General features: G+C 42.6%; 1 protein-coding gene across 2 annotated transcripts in view; it reads left to right on the forward strand.

Moving 5' to 3' along the window:
* LOC139386813 (arf-GAP with GTPase, ANK repeat and PH domain-containing protein 3-like) overlaps window positions 1–19,268 on the forward strand; it is a 274,884-nt gene that overhangs the window by 178,947 nt on the left and 76,669 nt on the right. For both annotated transcript variants that reach the window (XM_071132626.1, XM_071132625.1), the window contains exons 9-10: window positions 4,970–5,056; window positions 14,839–14,943. In XM_071132626.1, coding sequence (XP_070988727.1) covers window positions 4,970–5,056; window positions 14,839–14,943 — 192 coding nt within the window. The remainder of the gene's footprint in view (window positions 1–4,969; window positions 5,057–14,838; window positions 14,944–19,268) is intronic.

Raw genomic sequence — 19,268 nt, forward strand, 5'->3', positions numbered from 1 at the left:
TTGCCATTTGACCACTACCAGTGTACTTACCACAGCTTGCCCTGCTCCCATTACCTATACTTATGATAGCCCTAGTTAAACTTTTATCCTTACTCTAGCTTTAACCCAACCCAAATTTACCGTATTCAATCTTGTGGCACCCTTGCACTAACCACTGTACTTTTCACAGTCTCCTTTTCTTTTAACTTTACCTCTCCCTTCTCCCCTAACCTTAGCCCCCTCCTGCTCCAATCTACGTTCATCCCTTCCCCAGCTCCCCTTTCTCTTACCTCTACCTCTCCCTTCTCCCCTAACCTTAGCCCCCTCCTGCTTCAATCTACGCTCATTTCTTCCCCAGCTCCCCTTTCTCTTACCTCTACCTTCTCCCCTAACCCCAGCCCTGTCCCTTTCTCTAACCAAGCTCAACCCTGACCCCAGCCTTCCTACATCCTCCCTCACTCTAACCTCTCCCATCTCCCCCTACCCCAGCTACTGTGGTAGCCACCGCTGGGCTCCAGGCTCTGGGCAGCAGAGCAGGCTGTGTGTCAGTTAGTAGCGCCCCTTGTCTTCTCCCTCCCCCTGCTAGGTAGTGACTAACCCTGTCCACCAGAGAAATGAGCCTCTGCCCGTCTGCGTCATGGAGATGCCCAAGCACGCCACCTATCCCGTGTGGGTGCCCGAATGGCAGGCCGAGCGGGAGTTTCAGCTCATGACCTTCTGAGGAGCAGCAAGTGGGAGGGCGGGAGTGCCAGGGAGGGGCGGAAGAGAGGTCGAGGGGGAGGGGGGTCGACGACTCACCGTATCCCAAATGACACTTCAAGAGCAAGGAAGACATTGCCATTTTTACAATACAAGATAAAAACCTAAATAGTTTTGTTTACCAAGCATTCACTTTAAGACTACACCTTTTCACCTTGCTTTTTCATCAATCTCAGTTCAGAGGACCGCTTGAGGACACAGAATTATTTACACGCCGTACACAATACAGTAGTCCTGAACATCTCTCTCTGGCCACACATAGTTACAAAGACAGTATTATAAAACCTGCAATGCCACCTCTTCTAATCATAGTAGTGGGTAACTGTGATCCCTAACCGTTTTTTATTCAGTTGGGGAGTTGTGGTCAAGATAGAGACACAGCCTTAACATCATGGGTTTTACGACACAAGAGTGTCTATTTCTCTCTCAACCCTTTTGATTTCACATTCCTTTTCCTTTTGTGGGCATTTTGACCAGATAGACCTTTCAAAAGCACCCAAACCAATTAGAAACAACACTGTGGCTAACTTTGCAGTCATATTCATGAAACCACTTGTACTCACAGTTTTGCTAGTTAGAATATTCAGACACCTTTTCCCAAAATATTTCACTTTGGTTTATTTCACTTCGGAGATTTAAGTAATATGATCGTAGCTCTATGATACATTATAAAGCACAATTTATTACTCTTCTCCATCACTAGTCAAAGGTCACTGAGCGAAAAGGTAGAATACCACAGTGATGACTTAATCTTCTCTGTATCCCAGTGCACAGTCTGATGATGCCATGCTGTCTGTCCACATTTTGTAGCTTTTGGGATAAATTCAAAGTACTTCAGATATCCCCATACTGATTATACAAGTAAAATAAATTTGTATTGGTCACATGCAAATGGTTAGTATATGTCATAAGCATTTCGCTACACTCGCAATAACATCTGCTAACCATGTGTATGTGACCAATAACATTTAATTGATTTTGATTTGTCTAATCAGTATTTGGGATATCTGAAGGGCTTTGACGTCATCTCAAAAGCAACAAAAAAACAATTTTATTACAAATATGAATATCATTGATTTATATTTATTGGTCACTGGGCACCATTTTAATATTTTAATTTGCTGAAATAGGCTACCTTGAAAACATTTGGACATTTAGCTTTATAGTGCATTGCAAATTGACAGGTGACTCTGCCTCTATTGGAGCTTTTGATAATAGTTTTAGGGTGATTTTATTTCTCAAAGGTCCTAAAAGCTTTACTCAGAAAGATGTTGGTTTATCCACCATGTCTTTTCACCACCAGTCAGTTCAGTCAAACCAGCCATAGTCATCACCCTCAACCCACTTCTGTCATGACTAGTAATGGCCACTAGGTGTCAGCTGAGTACACAGAAATCCTTTCCTAGTGCTTCCATGGTTTAGTAACCACATCAATAGGTTTGAGGCATTTTTGTTCTTTCTTTCTTTTCATAAACATTGTCATGACGAATTGAAGAGTACCTTTTTGCATTCTCCCCCCCCCCCCCCCCCATTTTGTCACATCTAAACCTCATAGCCATCAACTCTCATGTATAATTGTCAGCCATTTTGTTGACATGTTTTTAGTTCCTTTCATTACTTTTGTACATTTTACTGGATATACACCCTTAAGGAAAAAAATAAAAAAAACGCTCTGGAATGTTTTTTCTTTTCGATATTTGCAGATTTCTGCTACTGTTCCCAACCTTTCTTCATCGAAAAGGGCTTTCTAACTCCTTCCGCATTAGAAGAGCTCTGTGGTATCAAAAATCAAACCGCATTGCACCCCTAAATGAGTTGTCCCTCTGGCCTGTCATTCCCAATAAGGAGGAGTAATGCCTAGGGACTAGAGCATTAAAATACTTTTTGCTGCTTAACCCTATTGTCCCCTTTGCATCCTGGGTAATGCATCCTGGGTAATACATGATGCACTATGGAAACCATACAGCTTTGTGACAAGACAACAAGTAACGTTGGACGTTTGGGAGTCAGTTCATGCTCAAAGTGAAAAACGGTCATATTCACACACTCTGGAGTGTGACAGAATGTAGGGACTCTTTTCGGCTGGAAATGCCCCCCGTTCTTATACCCCACCTCCGTACTTCAAACTTTCCACCCATACAAACAGTCTGTGTACAGTTAAGTCACGCTTGGAATTATGATTCAACCACTCAAAGGACACTTCCTCTTACATGACATCACTTCCCTCTTACATGACATCACTTCTCTCTTACATGACATCAAACTGCTTTTTGCCATAAAACGAGGACTCAAGGGAAGGTTGCAAAATTCCGTCAACCTTCAATAAATTCCCTGGTTTTCCCAGAATCACGGTTGGATGATTCCAGAATCAGGAGATAATAAGCAGGAAATCCAGAAATCTCCAACCAGGATTTCTGGAAAACCAGGGAATTTATTGAAAGTTCCCAGAATTCTGCAACCCTAACTAGAGGTGTGAAGTACGTTCAGTTGTTGACTTCCATCTTTCTTTTTATTGTTTTGTTTTTTTCATTTCTCTTTCTTTTCAAGGAAAGTCTTGAATGGACTTGAATATGTGGTCAACTTAAATAAGGGTATGTTAGGGGTGATGTTGGATAGTTTTATGAAGGCCTTCATAAAAATAAGAGTAGGGCTTCAGGGAGAAGTGGTATCATACAGAATAATGAATAACGAATGGCAAATGGATTGCACCGACTTGTATGAATGTAGTTTCTATTTATTTAATTTGACTATGATTTTGGAATGATTCATTTCTCCATTCTTTATTATTGATATTTATTTACTTGTTTTCTTCTTTATTAATTTATTTCAATTTGGGTTTGGTATGAAGATTATGAACTTATTCCATAATCGCTTTTATATCATTTAGGTAAATTTAGGAAAAATATAAGACTGCTGTATATCTTGTATTGTATTTACAATGGTACTCTATAGAAAGTATATGATATACATATGAAATATATCAAAAATAAAAAAAGATGCCTTTATTGTCCATCCTATATTTTGTGGGAACTGCAATGTTTGGCTCATTATGTTGATCTTATTTGAAAGTGAAACCTGTGACTTAATTTGTATGGTGTCTGTATAGAAACAAAAATGATCCGAATAAAACAATAAAATGTTGAAAATGATAAACCAGAGTTGGTTTACTTGAACTCAGACTCTACCTCTCTCCATTGGTGATTGATTGGGCATCCCTTCATCCTGTTCTGAGTGAGATCATAATAGTCTTGTCTGTTGGTTATGAGTGACATTTCCTGTTCTTCACCTGTTAGTCTGTGCTTTGGGGATCTTCTGTGTCCAAGTACTATGTTTGTCATAACATGGGATAATACTGTATGTTCACTGCTTGACTATTTTCCCTGCACAGTCTGTCATTTGAAATGTCATGTATTTGCAGCAGGTGTTGGTGAAATGTGCTGCTGCACCTGTTCACTGATGGGTTCCACTGTTGTTTATAATGAACATGTTTAACAGCACCTGTACTTCTAACCCTAACACTGTGGATGATTTGAAATGCATTTTCCCACCTGGTGTTTCAACAGGAATTTCACAGGTTTAAGGTTGGGAGGAAAAGCAATATGAAATTCTTATTTGATAACTTTCTTTGTCCGTCTTGTATAATAACCTTCTCTCCCCCTAACCTGCCTTTTCTACTTTTTATTGCAATACAACTTGACTTGTCAATGGATCTATGCAAAAAGCCCCTGCTGGCCTTAGAAACTTGATTTGGGACTGATCTGGAAGGGCCCACTGTGGGCCTGAGAGAGGGGTGTTCCTCTCAGATCTGGAAGGGTCCACTGTGGGCCTAACAGAGGGATGGATCTCCCATGGGTTTACAGGACTGAGTCATGACTCAATGTGGTCTTTTGGTCTACTACCTATTTATTAAGTGTTGAGATGTTTCTTACGTTCTGTTCTGGTCTGTTCTTTTGTTATTACTGCACGCACGTTGATGTTCCCGCTGTATGTTACGCTGGTCTGCTTGTTTGTTTAGCTTTTTGTTGTTGTTGACCATTTTGTTTTGCGATGTTGAGTCCGCCCCCCCAAACCCCTCTCCAGACACACACGATCCATACACCCCAACCTCCAAACATTCTTACCTCTGACCCCCATGCTCACCTTGATACACGCACCTCACTCAACTCCCACCCCATCGCCATGGTTTGTTGCTGTGACTGACTGACTGACTGACTCTCTTGTTTCCTTGCAGTCACGGAAAGCCAACAGTGAACAGGCAAAGAACACTGACAGTAAAACAGATAGCATAGGCAGTGGAAGGGCCATACCCATCAAACAGGTGAGTGCCTCTCGCTACTACTACACTAGTCATAGGTTGTGTCTGAAATCACACCATATTCCCTATATAGTTCACAACTTTTGCCAATGGCCCTGGTCAAGAGTAGTGCACTATTTAGAGAATAGGGTGTCGCTTTTGGCACAACAATAGTTTTCACGTAAGTATAGCACATTCACTGTGTAAGTAGCACATTTCTGCCCATTAGTGCATATATACACATTAATATTTGACAAGTTTTGACCATAGATATGATCTGGGGAGTGTGTTTGCATAAGTGTTCAGGAAATGTTTAGTGTGGGTGGGTAGAGTAAGAAAAATATATATCCACTAGATGGTGCTGTGATACAACATTAGGAATAAGAGAAACCAGTAGTTCTAAGGGTTCACAGAATTACATGAAAAAGAACATCAGAATTTTCTTGCACAGATATCAAGACATACACATCATAATCTTTAGATTATGTCCTTACTGGGTGTATAGATGTCAGGTTGGATGGGTTCAAAGATTTAGACTATTAGGCACTATTGGCCAAAGCAGTTGTCAAATGTTATGCAATCATATTCTGGTATGTTTAGGTGTCACATATTGACAAGGTATTATTTTCAGCATGAGAGATTTCTCTGGCAATGTAGCTTGTAATGCCTCTCCGAATGTTGTGGTATGTTATATATCCATCAAACATATTTTATGGTACTTTTTCGTGTTATTAGAAAAAAACTCACTTTGTTGTCTCTTCATTTTACAAGAAAATGCAAGCGTCTAAATCTGATCATCATAGTTTACTAGTCCCCAATAATCTATTTCAAAAACACTATGAGCAAATATAACGTTGCATTAAAACACTTAAAACGGTCATGTGTAAGAATCATGAGCCTGGGCATGTAACCAAGCTTCAAATATAGTTTGAATTCTACAGTCTTTAATATTAATTTCCCTTTCTTTTGAGAAGTGCAGGAGAATAACACTTCACATTGAGTATGGGTAATTTGTTTTAAGGGTATAACTTTGAACCAGGATGAGGAGTCATTGACACATTCATTATTCTCTGCTGATTGTATGAGGGCTTTTAGAAAGGGTCAGCATCCTTATCCTAGAATTATCCTTCTGAACCAGGAATTATGGGAATGGTCAGTGTACACTTAATTTTAAACGTGATAGGCCAAGTATTCCCTGCTGTTCAGGAAGCTGTCCTCATTTCTGGACATTTAGAAAGAATACAAGTATAAAATCAATGAAACACATGGGAAATATTGGCAAATGGAGAAAAAACTTTGAATTTCCATTTGTTCCCAATGAGAACTGTAACTAGAAAAGTGCATTTCCTAAAGAAAGTGTGGTGTGCTTGCTAGCTTTTTTAGGGTGTGCTTGCTAGTATTTAGGGTTTTGACATTTTAATTGACTGATTGGATAGCATCAACTAGCTTAAACATGTGAGCATTGATTTGGTGTCTCTAGCTTAAACTGATTGGATAGCATCAACTAGCTTAAACATGTGAGCATTGGTTTAGTGTCTCTAGCTTAAACTGATTGGATAGCATCAACTAGCTTAAACATGTGAGCATTGGTTTGGTGTCTCTAGCTTGAACGGTTCAAGAGTTACCGTTTCTGGATGATTTTATGCAACTGTATGCAAATGTATATAGATAAAGTTGATACAAGTTTAAGAATTTGAAGTTAGGATAGCCTGAACATGAGAAAGTTGGTTTGGTGTCTCTAGCTTAAACTGATTGGATAGCATCAGCTAGCTTGAACATGTGAGCATTGGTTTGGTGTCTCTAGCTTGAACGGTTCAAGAGTTACCATTTCTGGGTTATTTTATGCAAATTTATATAGTTATAGTTGATAAAGATTTGAATGAATTTGAAGTTAGGATAGCCTGAATGTTTTATAGTTGGGCTTGTAGCTTTATTGGCTGAGGAGCAGGACCGTTTATTCATATGTTAATTTATGCTAATTTAAAATGTTTATGGTGCAAAAATATGTATGGTATTGAAAACATTTTGACAAGCAATCTAAGTAGGGTCAGTCTGAATATGCCAATGTTGGTTTGGTTTCGATAGCTTAAAATGTGTAAGAGCAGTGGCAAATTCAAATACTTCCCATTCAAGCCTATGGAGCTATTATCAACACTTAACATTTTATAGTTCAAAAAGTATTAATGGTTTTAAAAAGTATTTGACAAGCGCACGATTCCAGACCGGTCTGCACATTTTAAAGTTTGAATTGCGTTTCTGGCCGAAACGCTTGAAGATTAGGTACGTTACGGTCTAAACTGTCACCATGTAAAGCATGAAGCACACAGAGAATCTCACTGCCGGTAGGTACTTATCACGCTGGGAGGCCGTTCCTTCTCTTGCTAGAACACAAGTGGTACCTGCTGCTTGCCGACCCAGTAGTGAAGAACCTGCTGTTTCTACTTGTAGAATCACAATGCTTGTTAGTGGCCAACAACTTGATTTTGAGCCAATCAGAGAGCATGAACCCCCACATTGGGGATCCAACAGGAGTGACAGCAAAAAGTTTTTAAAAAGACAGCATTTTATCCATACATCCACGGTTAAATGTCACGAGCCAGTCACACTTCATATCCAGTGTACTGTATGCTATGGGATGGTATCTAGTTAAGTGCACATACGCAAATCACACAACACTAAATACTTCCTCCAAACTAGCTAACCACTGTAACTAGTATTGTATTAAAATTACATCACAATGGATTAGTTTACATGAAACAGCTGCCTGTGTTAGCAGCCGAGTTTGTGCAGTGTCCTTAGCTAGCCAGCTATGTTGTGTTAGCTAGCAAATATGCTAACATTAGCTAGCTCGCTAAACATTTGGCTGTGGGCTGGCACTGGCACTATTGGATTATGGAGAGTGAATTAAATTGTTTCTTCATCATCTGTGGCCATCTGGCTAGTATCAACAAGAGATTTCTACAAAATAGCAACATTAGCACAGCTAGTTAGCTAACATTTGGAATCTACAGTGCCTTCAGAAGGTATTCATACCCTTTGACTTATTTAATATTTTGTTGTGTTACAGCCTAAATTCAAAATTGATTAAATATATGTTTTTATCACCCATCTACACACAATACCCCATAATGACAAAGTGACATGTAAAATAAAATAAAAGCATTTTTTAAATTGAAATACAGAATTAACTAATTTACATAGTCACACCCCTGAGTCAATACTTTGTAGAAGCACATTTGGTGGTGATTGCAGTCTTTTTGGGTAAGTCTCTTAGCTATGTCAAGTTGATTGTTGATCATTGCTAGACAGCCATTTTCAAGTCTTGCCATAGATTATCAAGATGATTTAAGTCAAAACTGTAACTAGATCACTCAGGAATGTTCAATGTTGTCTTGGTAAGCAACTCCAGTCTATATTTAAGCAATAAGGCACAAGGGGGTATGGTATATGGCCAATATACCACGGCTAAGGGCTGTTCTTAGGCACAACGCATCATGGAGGCCCTAGACACAGCCCTTAGCCGTGGTATATTGGCCATACACCACAAACCGATGAGGTGCCTTATTGCTATTATAAACTGGTTAGCAACGTAATAAGAGCAGTAAAAATAAATGTTTTGTCACACCGTGTTGTACGGTCTGATATACCACGGCTGTCAGCCAATCAGCATTCAGGGCTCGAACCGCCCAGTTTATAATTGGTCTTGTACTTTAGGTTATTGTCCTGCTGAAAGGTACATTCATTTCCTTGTGTCTGATGGAAAGCAGGTTTTCCTCTAGGCTTTTTCTTATGCTTATAGCTTTATTACGTTTCTTTTATCCTAAAAACCTCCCTGGTCCTTGCCGATGAAAAGCATACCCATAACATAATGCAGCCACCACCATACTTGTACTCTATGCTTTTCATCTGCAAGGACTAGGGAGGTTTTTAGGATAAAATAAACATAATAAAGCTATAAGCATAAGGATTTGTTGTATTTGATTTGCCACAAACCCAAGACTTTGTATTCAGGACAAAAAGTTAATTTCTTTGCCACATTCTTTGCAGTATTACTTAAGTGCCTTGTTGCAAACAGGATGCATGTTTTGGAATATTTTTTATTCTGTACAGACTTCCTTCTTTTCACTTTGCCATTTAGGTTAGTATTGTGGAGTAACTACAATGATTTTGATCCATCCTCAGTTTTCTCCTATCACAACAATTCAACTCTAACTGTTTTACAAAATTCAAAAGGCACTCGCACATCTGAGCAATCTTATTTGCAGGTGCATGCCAACAATTGAACAAGATGAAGGAAAAAGGTAACCACACACTGCTCTTGATAGTATCACTGATCTTTAATAAGCTTATTAAATATCAGTGATACTATCAAGAGCAGTGTGCTGTTTCCTTTTTCCTTCAACTCTAACTGTTTTAAAATCACCATTGTCCTCTTGGTGAAATCCCTGAGAGGTTTCCTTATTCTTCGGCAACTGAGTTAGAAAGGATGCCTGTATCTTTGTTGTGGCTGGGTGTATTGATACACCATCCAAAGCCTTATTAATAACCTCACCATGCTCAAAGGGATATTCAGCTTCTCATTCTTTTTTTGTACACATCTACCAATCGGTGCCTTTCTTTGTGAGGCATTGAAAAACCTCCCTGGTCTTTGTGGTTGAATCTATGCTTGAAATTCACTACTGATTGAGGGACTTCGCAGATCTGTAACACAGCAACACACGTGGACATACATTTCCAAACAACACTACTGCCACCTTCTGGTTTGGAGTATTTAACAAGGCTGAGTGGATGACGGCTTCAAGTTCTTTGCTGTGTGAACACAAAAGAGGTGGACTGCCAACACTGTTCAGAGGTGCTAAGTGCTGTCGGCATGCAAACGTTTGACAATCTTACCGGTATGTCTGAGCTATAAATCTATGGCTGTTTTATTGCCATTGAAATGCATTGGAAGCTCATTTGAAATATTGCTGTAGTACATAAAGTATAAATGCTATGAAAAATGTTTTCTCAAGAAATCTAGATTGGGGCAAGTCGGCATGTTTAAAAGTTGGTTTGGTGTTAATCTCTTAAACTGTAGATCGGGCCAAAGAAATCAAATAATAATATCCGTATGTAAGACATCTAAAGCAAAGCACACCTAATGATCAGCAAAATTCTCCTCCATATCAGTGACCAGGTTTAAGTCAGGTTTAATGGGATTAGGCCACCAGGGCCAAGTGAGAGGGAGGTCAGTTGACAGAGATCTTAAAGAACCCCCACCCCCTAAACATACATAGTTACTGTAGCTCTCCCATTGATTCCTCCCTATCTGATTATGGCCTGAAGTATGGCCACTTCCCTGGGTGGGTATCATAGCATCTTCAGACAATAAGATAAGACCAGCTCCCGTCCCATGATCTACCCAGGCAGGGCAGGGGGGGTGTATTAAGAGTAGCTGATGGCCTGACCTGGCCAGTGAAATGCACAATCAGGAAGATCAAAGTGCCAATGTGAGCTTAATTACCCCCTATTGGGCAAATTACACACTGCCTGCCACCCCTCCCCTACCCCTCCTCCTCCCCTCCCTCTGTCCACCCCGACCCCCCATATGTAAAAATGGTAAATAAGGGCAACAATGCACTCACTGCCGAGGAGCTGTCGACATTAGGCTTTTCTTCTTGCCCTCTGTCTTCTCTCTATTCCCCCCTTTCCCAAACCCCACTTCTCTTTCTTCTGTTCTCCTCCGGCTGGCTGTCACAAAGGCCCGGGCTATCACTCAGCCACTGTGGCAGGATGCAGATTTTTTTCCAGGAGCGTGACAATGGAAAGGGAAGATACTATCTCCTCTGTGTAGATATGACAATTGTCTGGACACGGAGAGCGCGTCTGGCGATCGGCCTGTCTCCTTATGTCGCACAGCCTGAACATGGTGATCATGGTTGAGTGTGTGTGAGTGGGAGAGAGAGAGGGAGGGAGGGAAGGAAGGAGAAACAGAAGGTGAAACGCAATAAAAAAAGAACGTCTGTTCACGACATTCACTCTATTACTGCCATGATAAAATAAAACTATTTGCTTTAAGTGATCAATTCATTCTTCTAATATTTTAAAATTATTACTAAATTATTCTCATTGTGTTCAATTTCATAATATATTATAGAGGATTCAATTGTTTTTATTTTGCTATCTTTTCTGACAGGTCAATTAGTTAAAATGAAGTGGTTGTGTAAAAAGTTCCTATATTGGACTAATACGGACTAATATTAATCCTCTCAGTATTATTATCGATCTTTTCAAACCAGTGATGAATTTGTGTTGGTCCTCTGATTACATGTATAGATTTCTGGCTGGTTCAATAAGGACAGGAGATGTGTAACATTATTTGTGTGTAAAACTTGCATTACACCGTTGCCAGAGGCCTTGTGACAGCACCATTTACTTCAGAAGATCATAAAGCCATTAAAATGTGTTTTCAGTTATTTTATAGACCAAATCATAGAAAAAATAGTTTGTGCACACTTAGATCAATGCCAGTCTTAGTCATTTAAAGGCCTGCTGGGGCCCTCTAATAGGGTGGTTATGGATGTGTTTAGCAAAGCAAAATCAAATCAAAGTTTATTGGTCGCTTACACAGATTTGCAGATGTTATTGCATGTGCAGCGAAATGCTTGTGTTTTTAGCTCATGATATTGGGTGGAGGCCGGCTAGTGGTGACTTTTGAACAGTCTGATGGCGTGGAGATAGAAGCTGTTTATTAGTCTCTCAGTTCCAGCTTTGATGCACCTCTACTGTTTCCACCTTCTAGATGGTAGCCGGGTGAACAGGCCGTGGCTCGGGTAACTGAGGTATTTGATGATCTTCTTGGCCTTCCTGTGACACTGTGTGCTGTAGATCTCCTGGAGGGAAGACAGTGTGCCCCCGGTGATGCGTTGGGCTGACCACACCATCCTCTGGAGAGCCCTGCGGTTGTGGGCGGTGCAGTTGCCATAGAAGGCTGTGATAGTCTGACAGAATTCTCTTGATGGTGCATCTGTAGAAATTGGTGAGGGTCTTAGAGGCCAAGCTGAATTAGTTCAGCCTCCTGAGGTTGAAGATTCGCTGTTGCGCCTTCTTCACCATGCTGTCTGTGTGGAGGGACCATTTCAGGTCCTTAGTAATGTGCACGCTAAGAAACTTGAAGCTTTTGACCCTCTCTATTGCGTCCCTGTCGATGGTAATGGGGGTGTGCTCTCTCTGCTGTCTCCTGTAGTCCACAATCAGCTCCTTCTATTTGTTGAGGGAGAGGTTATTTTCCTGGCACAACTCCGCCAGGGCCCTCACCTCCTCCCAGTAGGCTGTCTCGTTGTTGTTGCTAATCATGCCTACCACTGTTTTGTCGAAAGCAAACTTGATGATTGAGTTGGAGACTTGCATGGCCACACAGTCATGGGTGAACGGGTAGTACAAGGGGGCTGAGCACCACCCTTATGGGGCCCCCGTGTTGAATATCAGTGTGGAGGTGGTTTTGTTGCCTTCCTTCACCACCTGGGGTCAACCCCTCAGGAAGTCCAGGACCCAGTTACACAGGGAGGGGTTAAGACCCAGGGTCCTTAGCTTAGTGATGAGCTTGGAGGGCAATATGGTGTCGAAGACTGAGCTGTAGTCGATGAACAGCTGTTGGGGTGGTATGCGTATTGTAGTGGGTCTAGGGTTTTAGGTAAGGTGGAGGTGATATGATCCTTAACTTGCCTCAAAGCAATTCATGATGACAGAAGTATGTGCTACGGGGCTATAGTCATTTAGTTCAGTTACCTTCGCTTTCTTGGGTATAGGAACAATGGTTGACATCTTGAAGCAAGTGGGGACAACAGACTGGGATATGGAGAGATTGAATATGTTCGTTCACACTCCAGCCAGCTGGTCTGCACATGCTCTGAGAACTCATCTTGGGTTGCCGTTTGGGCAGGTAGCCTTGTGATGGTTAAAACTTTTAAATGACTTACTCACATCGGCCACGGAGAACAACAGCACACAGTCCTTGTGAGCGGCCGGGGCCCGTGTCGGCGGCTTGATGTTGTTTTCCCCGAAGCTGGTGAAGGTGTTTAGCTTGTCCAGGAGCGAGACGTCGGTGTCCACGTGGTGCCTGGCTTTCCCTTTATAATCTGTGATTGTCTTGAGTCCCTTGCACATACAGTACGTCTCATGTCTAAGCCATTGAATTGTGAATCCACTTCGTCCCTGTACTGTCGTTTCGCTCTTTGATTGCCTTAGGGATGTCATGGCTGGTCTGTTTGTAGACCTCCATGTTCCCAGTCACCTTGCCATGGTTAAATGTGATGGTTCGCGCTTTCAGTTTTGCTGTTTTTGGTTTGGATAAGTTCCAATCGTCACAGTGGGAACAACATCCTCTATGCACTTCCTGATGAACCCATTCACCGAGTCAATGTATACGTCAATGCTATTCTCCGAAGCTACCGAGAACATTTCCCAGTCCTCGTGACCAAAACCATCTTGAAGTATAGATTCCAATTGGTCAGACCAATGTTGCACAGTCCTTACGACGGGTGCTTCCTGCTTAAGTTTCTGCCTATAGGTGGGGAGGAGCAGAATGGAAGTGTGATCTGATTTGTCGAAGGGAGGGTGGGGGAGGGACTTGTAACCATCCCGGAAGGGAGAGTAGCAATGATCCAGAGTCCTCGATGCACGTGTAGCACAGGAGATGTGTTGATAGAATTTCAGTAGCATTATCCTCAGATTTCCTTTATTTAAGTCCCCAGCTACTATAAATGCTGCCTCAGCAGGGTATAGAGCTCCTCTCTCTGGGCATACAGAGGCTGTCCTGGGGCCCCAGCATGAGGAAGCTGGGGCCAGGTCCAGATCAAGGTAGGAGGACCGGGGCCAGGATTAGGATGATAGTCGGCCCCCAGGCTGGTCCCTGGGTCACCAAGGGTCAGGCCCTTCCTGATGTGTTAATCAGGATTATACAGCCCTGGAGGATGACCCAGCCTAGGACAACATTGGAGGGTGAGGGTACCCTATTTAACACACACACACACACACACACACACACACAGAGGAAAAAGGCACACACACAGAGGCAAAACACACACACACACAGAACCCTGGTTGTAAAAGCACAACACTCCGCTGCTAATCCCCTAATTAAGCATGCCTCTCCCTTGGTCCTCCCTGGTCCTTACCCACAGAGGACCGTCACCGCCCCCCAGCCACAAAGACCCCCTCACAGCCCCAGGAACTGCCATTGTTTACCCTGGATTGACTAAGCAGATAAAGTCAAACATCTGAGGAGTTAAGGCTCCAGAAGATAGTGGTGGAATAGAGGGGATGGGCTGAGTCAAGGCTTTGAAGAGGGGGAGATCACACACCTAATCCCTGGATGAAGGGGTCCTCCAGAGTTCAACTGGTCAGGACATGGGGATGAATGAATACATGGGCAAATTGGATTGTCTCTGCTCACTTTGAATGTGAGACAGTCGGTTACAGTAGGACAGCACCAATTCTGAAGGTTCAAGTGGTCACCGTTAAATATCATCTATAGACGTTGAACATTGATTACACCGTTGACCGTTGTTGTATTGCATTGACCATGGGGTTACAGTGACCAATGACAATCAAAAGTTGGAAGGTTGAAAAAGTTTGTACTCACACACTCACATACAGGCAACCTGCTGCTGTAAAATGACTGTTGTATCCACTCTGGCCTGATCTAAGGATAGAGCAAGTGTTCTTATTGTCATCCCAAGTTAGTTACATTATATGTTCTAGTCCATTGTGTTTAGCTGGAGGAAGACATCTTCTGACCCTCTCTTCTTCTCTTCTCTCTCCTCCAGGGCATCCTTCTGAAGAGAAGTGGGAAGTCCCTGAATAAGGAGTGGAAGAAGAAATATGTCACACTGTGTGACAACGGCCTTCTCACCTACCACCCCAGTTTACATGTGAGTAACCCTACATTTAGTATAGCTCTGTTTATAGTTGACTGTTTAAGGGATATGTGTAGAATATACTTTACATTCATTAGCGAAACATGCAAGCTTGTCCCTCACAAAAGGTGGAAATGAATGATTTAACTGTTATGTACACATATTGATACATTTATGAAGAAGGTTTCTGAGAGATAAAAATGTTAGCAAAGACCTTTCAGCCTCTGATTATTAGTACCCCATCTTAGTGTGATTCTGATTATAAACTTAGGGGGGGGGGGGGGGGGGTCATCTCTATCCCCCCACCCCTGTGGTGGCCGGGTAATGGAGACATACATGGCGCTAGCTGTTGCTGCTGTGTGCCCGCCACGCCCGGCCACCATGCTGGCTTGTATTTATAATGGCGCTCGCCGCTGTGCGTGGCGCCTGGCGGAGGCTGAGCGGCCAGCAACATCCGTCTCTGTCAGAGTCCCGCTGGGCCGCTAATACCTCTTAAACACTCCGCTACAGCCAGCCGGCAGACAGCACTGTCAGACCCCCCCCACCACAGCACGACATTGCTGCCCCACGCCCTTCCTCTCACGGTCTCACCTCTATTCTATGGTGGTAATGTCTGTCTAAATACAACAAATGACTTGGTTTTCAAAGGAAGATTTGGTGAAAGTTAGAGATGAGCATTTGTACATGTGTCCAGTCCAAATTTTTGCCCCTAGAGTCAGAGAATTGTTTTGTCCAATTTGAGATAATATATTCTATGAAAGCCAAATACAGTGCATTCGGAAAGTATTCAGACCCTTTGACTTTTTCCACATTAAGTTACGTTACAGTCTTATTCTAAAATGTATACAAAAATTCCCTTATCAATGTACACACAATGCCCCGTAATTTAAAAGCAAAAATAGGTTTTTAGAAATGTTTTCAAATGCATTTTTTTTTTAATTAAGAAACTAAATCTCACATTACATAAGTATTCAGACCCTTTACTCAGTACTTTGTTGAAGCACCTTTGGCAGCGATTACAGCCTTGATTCGTCTTGGGTATGACGCTACAAGCTTGGCACTCCTGTATTTGGGGAGTTTCTCCCATTCTTCTCTGCAGATCCTCTCAAGCTCTATCAGATTGGATAGGGAGCGTCAATTCACAGCTATTTTCAGGTTTCTCCAGAGATGTTCGATCGGGTTCAAGTCCGGGCTCTGGCTGGCCAACTCAATGACATTCAGAGACTTGTCCTGAAGCCACCCCTGCATTGTCTTGGCTCTGTGTTTAGGGTCGTCCTGTTGGAAGGTGAAACGTTGTCCCAGTCTGAGGTTCTGAATGCTCTGGAGCAGGTTTTCATCAAGGATCTCTCAGTACTTTGCTCCTTTCATCTTTCCCTCGATCCTGATTAGTCTCCCAGTCCCTGCCTCTGAAAAACATCCCCACAGCATGATGCTGCCACCACCATGCTTCACCTTAGGGATGGTGCCAGGTTTCCTCCAGACTTGACGCTTGGCATTCAGGCCAAAGATTTCAATCTTGTTTCTCATGGTCTGAGAGTATTTTAGGTGCCTTTTGGCAAACTCCAAGCGGGCTGTCATGTGACTTTTTCAGAGGAGTGGCTTCCGTCTGGCCACTCTACCTTAAAGGCCTGATTGGTGGAGTGCTGCAGATAAGTTTGTCCTTCTGGAAGGTTCTCCCATCTCCACAGAGGACCTCTGGAGCTCTGTCAGAGTGACCATGGAGTTCTTGGCACCTCCCTGACTAAGGCCCTTCTCCCCCGATTGCTCAGTTTGGCCGGACGACCAGCTCTAGGAAGAGTCTTGGTGGTTCCAAACTTCTTCCATTTAAGAATGATGGCGGCCACTGTGTTCTTGGGGACCTTCAATGCTACAGAAATGTTTTGGTACCCTTCCCCAGATCTGTGCCTCGACACAATGCTGTCTCGGAAGCTCTACGGACAATCCCTTCGACCATAGCTTGGTTTTTGCTCTGACATGCACTGTCAACAGTGGGATCTTATATAGACAGGTGTGTGCCTTTCCTTACCTTATCAATTGAAATTACAATAGGTGGACTCCAATCAAGTTGTAGAAAAATCTCAAGGATTGAAACAGGATGAGGTCCTGAATGCTCTGATGATGTCATCGCACATCATCAGAGTGCACAGCTGAACATTGTACTCTCGGTTTGTTATTTTTGATTGAATCAAAACCGATATTCATTAAATGGATTCCGCGATGCGGTTAGCTTTTAACGGCAAGGACCTCTATTTCTTGTCATGGAATCCCGCCGAAGTGCCTCCAAAACATCCGGAGAAATTGCAGAGAGCCACATCAAATAACAGAAATAATCATCATAAACTTGAAAGATACATGTTTTACATAGAATTAAAGATAAACTTGTTCTAAATGCAACCGCTGTGTCAGATTTCAAAAAGCTTTACGGCAAGAGCACAATATTCATTAATCTGAGAACAGCGTTCAGCCACAAAAGCAAGCCATACAGTTACCCGCCAAATTGTGGAGTCAACAAAAGTCATAAATAGCATTATAAATCTTCACTTACCTTTGCTGATCTTCGTCGGAATGCACTCCCAGGACTCATACTTCCACAAGAAATGTTCGTTTCGTTCGATTACGTCCATATTTATGTCCAAATACCTCCGTTTTGTTCGCTATTCCAAAGGCACAATGTGCGAGCGCAAAATCCAGACGAAAAGTCAAAAGAGTTCCATTACAGTTTGTAGAAACATGTCAAACGATTTTTACAATCAATCCTCAGGGTCTTTTTATAATACGTCTTCAATAATATTCTAACCGGACAATAGCGTATTCACTACAGAGGAAAAATAAGGAACGGTGCGCCCACGTGACCGCGCAGTAAACAACTGATTGGCCTCAGGCTAGTCCACTTGTTGAAACGGCTCTTATTCGACACCCTTGCACAATAGAAGCCTCAAACAACTTTCTAAAGACTGTTGACATCTGCTGGAAGCCTTGGGAAGTGCAATCTGGCCCCATAGACACAGCATATTGGATAGGCAATCACTTAAATGATTTCCCACAGATTTCCCACTTCCTGGTTGGATTTGTCTCAGGTTTTTGCCTGCCATATGAGTTCTGTTATAGTCACAGACATCATTCAAACAGTTTTAGAAACTTCAGAGTATTTTCTACCCACTACTATTAATAATATGCATATATTAGCATCTGGGACAGAGTAGCAGGCAGTATACTCTGGGCACTTTATTCATCCAAGCTACTCAATACTGCCCCCCTGTCACCAAGAAGTTAACAGACAGGTTTAAGCCTGCTTGACAGAGATGCTAAGCTGCTAGCCATCAAGATAACGAAGTTGGTACCAGATGAGTTTTTCAATGGAGCCCTCTTTGTCTGGAGAAATAAATTAACGGTTACAGCACTGTAGGAGCTGTATCTATTATGCACTGTTTCGGGACAAACCAGACCACTCGGAGTACCGATGCAGCAATTTTTTACTTGCCGAGGATTATAGTCTTGAGGTGGCTTCGTTGATCATGCAGGTCACCAACCTACGTAAGAAACTGGGGAAAACGTAGAGTGGAATGTTTACATTTTCTACACCGGTGGCTGGATGGCGTTCGTGCATGTTGGATGCATCTCCGCTTGTCGTTTGTCGTTATCTGACTGGCCGGTGTTGCCCAGAGCTCCCCCATCTGATAGCGGCGTAGAAGTAGCTCAGCGATGGTCGATTATCATGAACCGTGGAAGCTGAAGACAGCGACTTCCCGCAAAGCTGTCTACACTCCTAACGAGAGGCCTGGAGAGGATACAAACAGAAAATAGTTTCGCCATCCTGGAGCCTGATCTTCCTGCACCTTCGTCACTGGGGGTGCCTGTGTCTGCGACCGCAGTGCCTACAACTACGAAATCGACTTCGACAACCGTCTGTCCCTGCTCTGGATCGAGCAGGGCTTCGCCATCTGTCGGAGGCCTGCCACAGGCGCCGGGAGCAACGTGTTCAAGTTATCCTGCCTATCGCCTGTCCATAAAGGGTTCTCCGAATCCTGAGAGGCGTGGGAGTGGGCGGATTTCCTCGTCCACTCCAGCTGGGATTCTGGGCAACTCCATGGTAAGAAATGTGACCGTTCCTTGTACAAAAACAATGTCTTATCCCGGAGCTCGAGTAAATGACATTACTAAGTTGCTCCCGAATGTACTACGCCAGGACGTGGAAATCGATTCTATCGTACTCCATGTGGGTTTTAATGGCATTATAAAGGGCAGTTCTGAATAGTTTAAACTGGATTTTAAAGAGTTGATTGACTCTCTGCTAAACACTAACAAAAGCTCCATAATATCTGGCCCTCTGCCATCTCTGA

This window comes from Oncorhynchus clarkii, chromosome 28, assembly GCF_045791955.1.
Source record: "Oncorhynchus clarkii lewisi isolate Uvic-CL-2024 chromosome 28, UVic_Ocla_1.0, whole genome shotgun sequence".
NCBI classification, from domain to species: domain Eukaryota; kingdom Metazoa; phylum Chordata; class Actinopteri; order Salmoniformes; family Salmonidae; genus Oncorhynchus; species Oncorhynchus clarkii.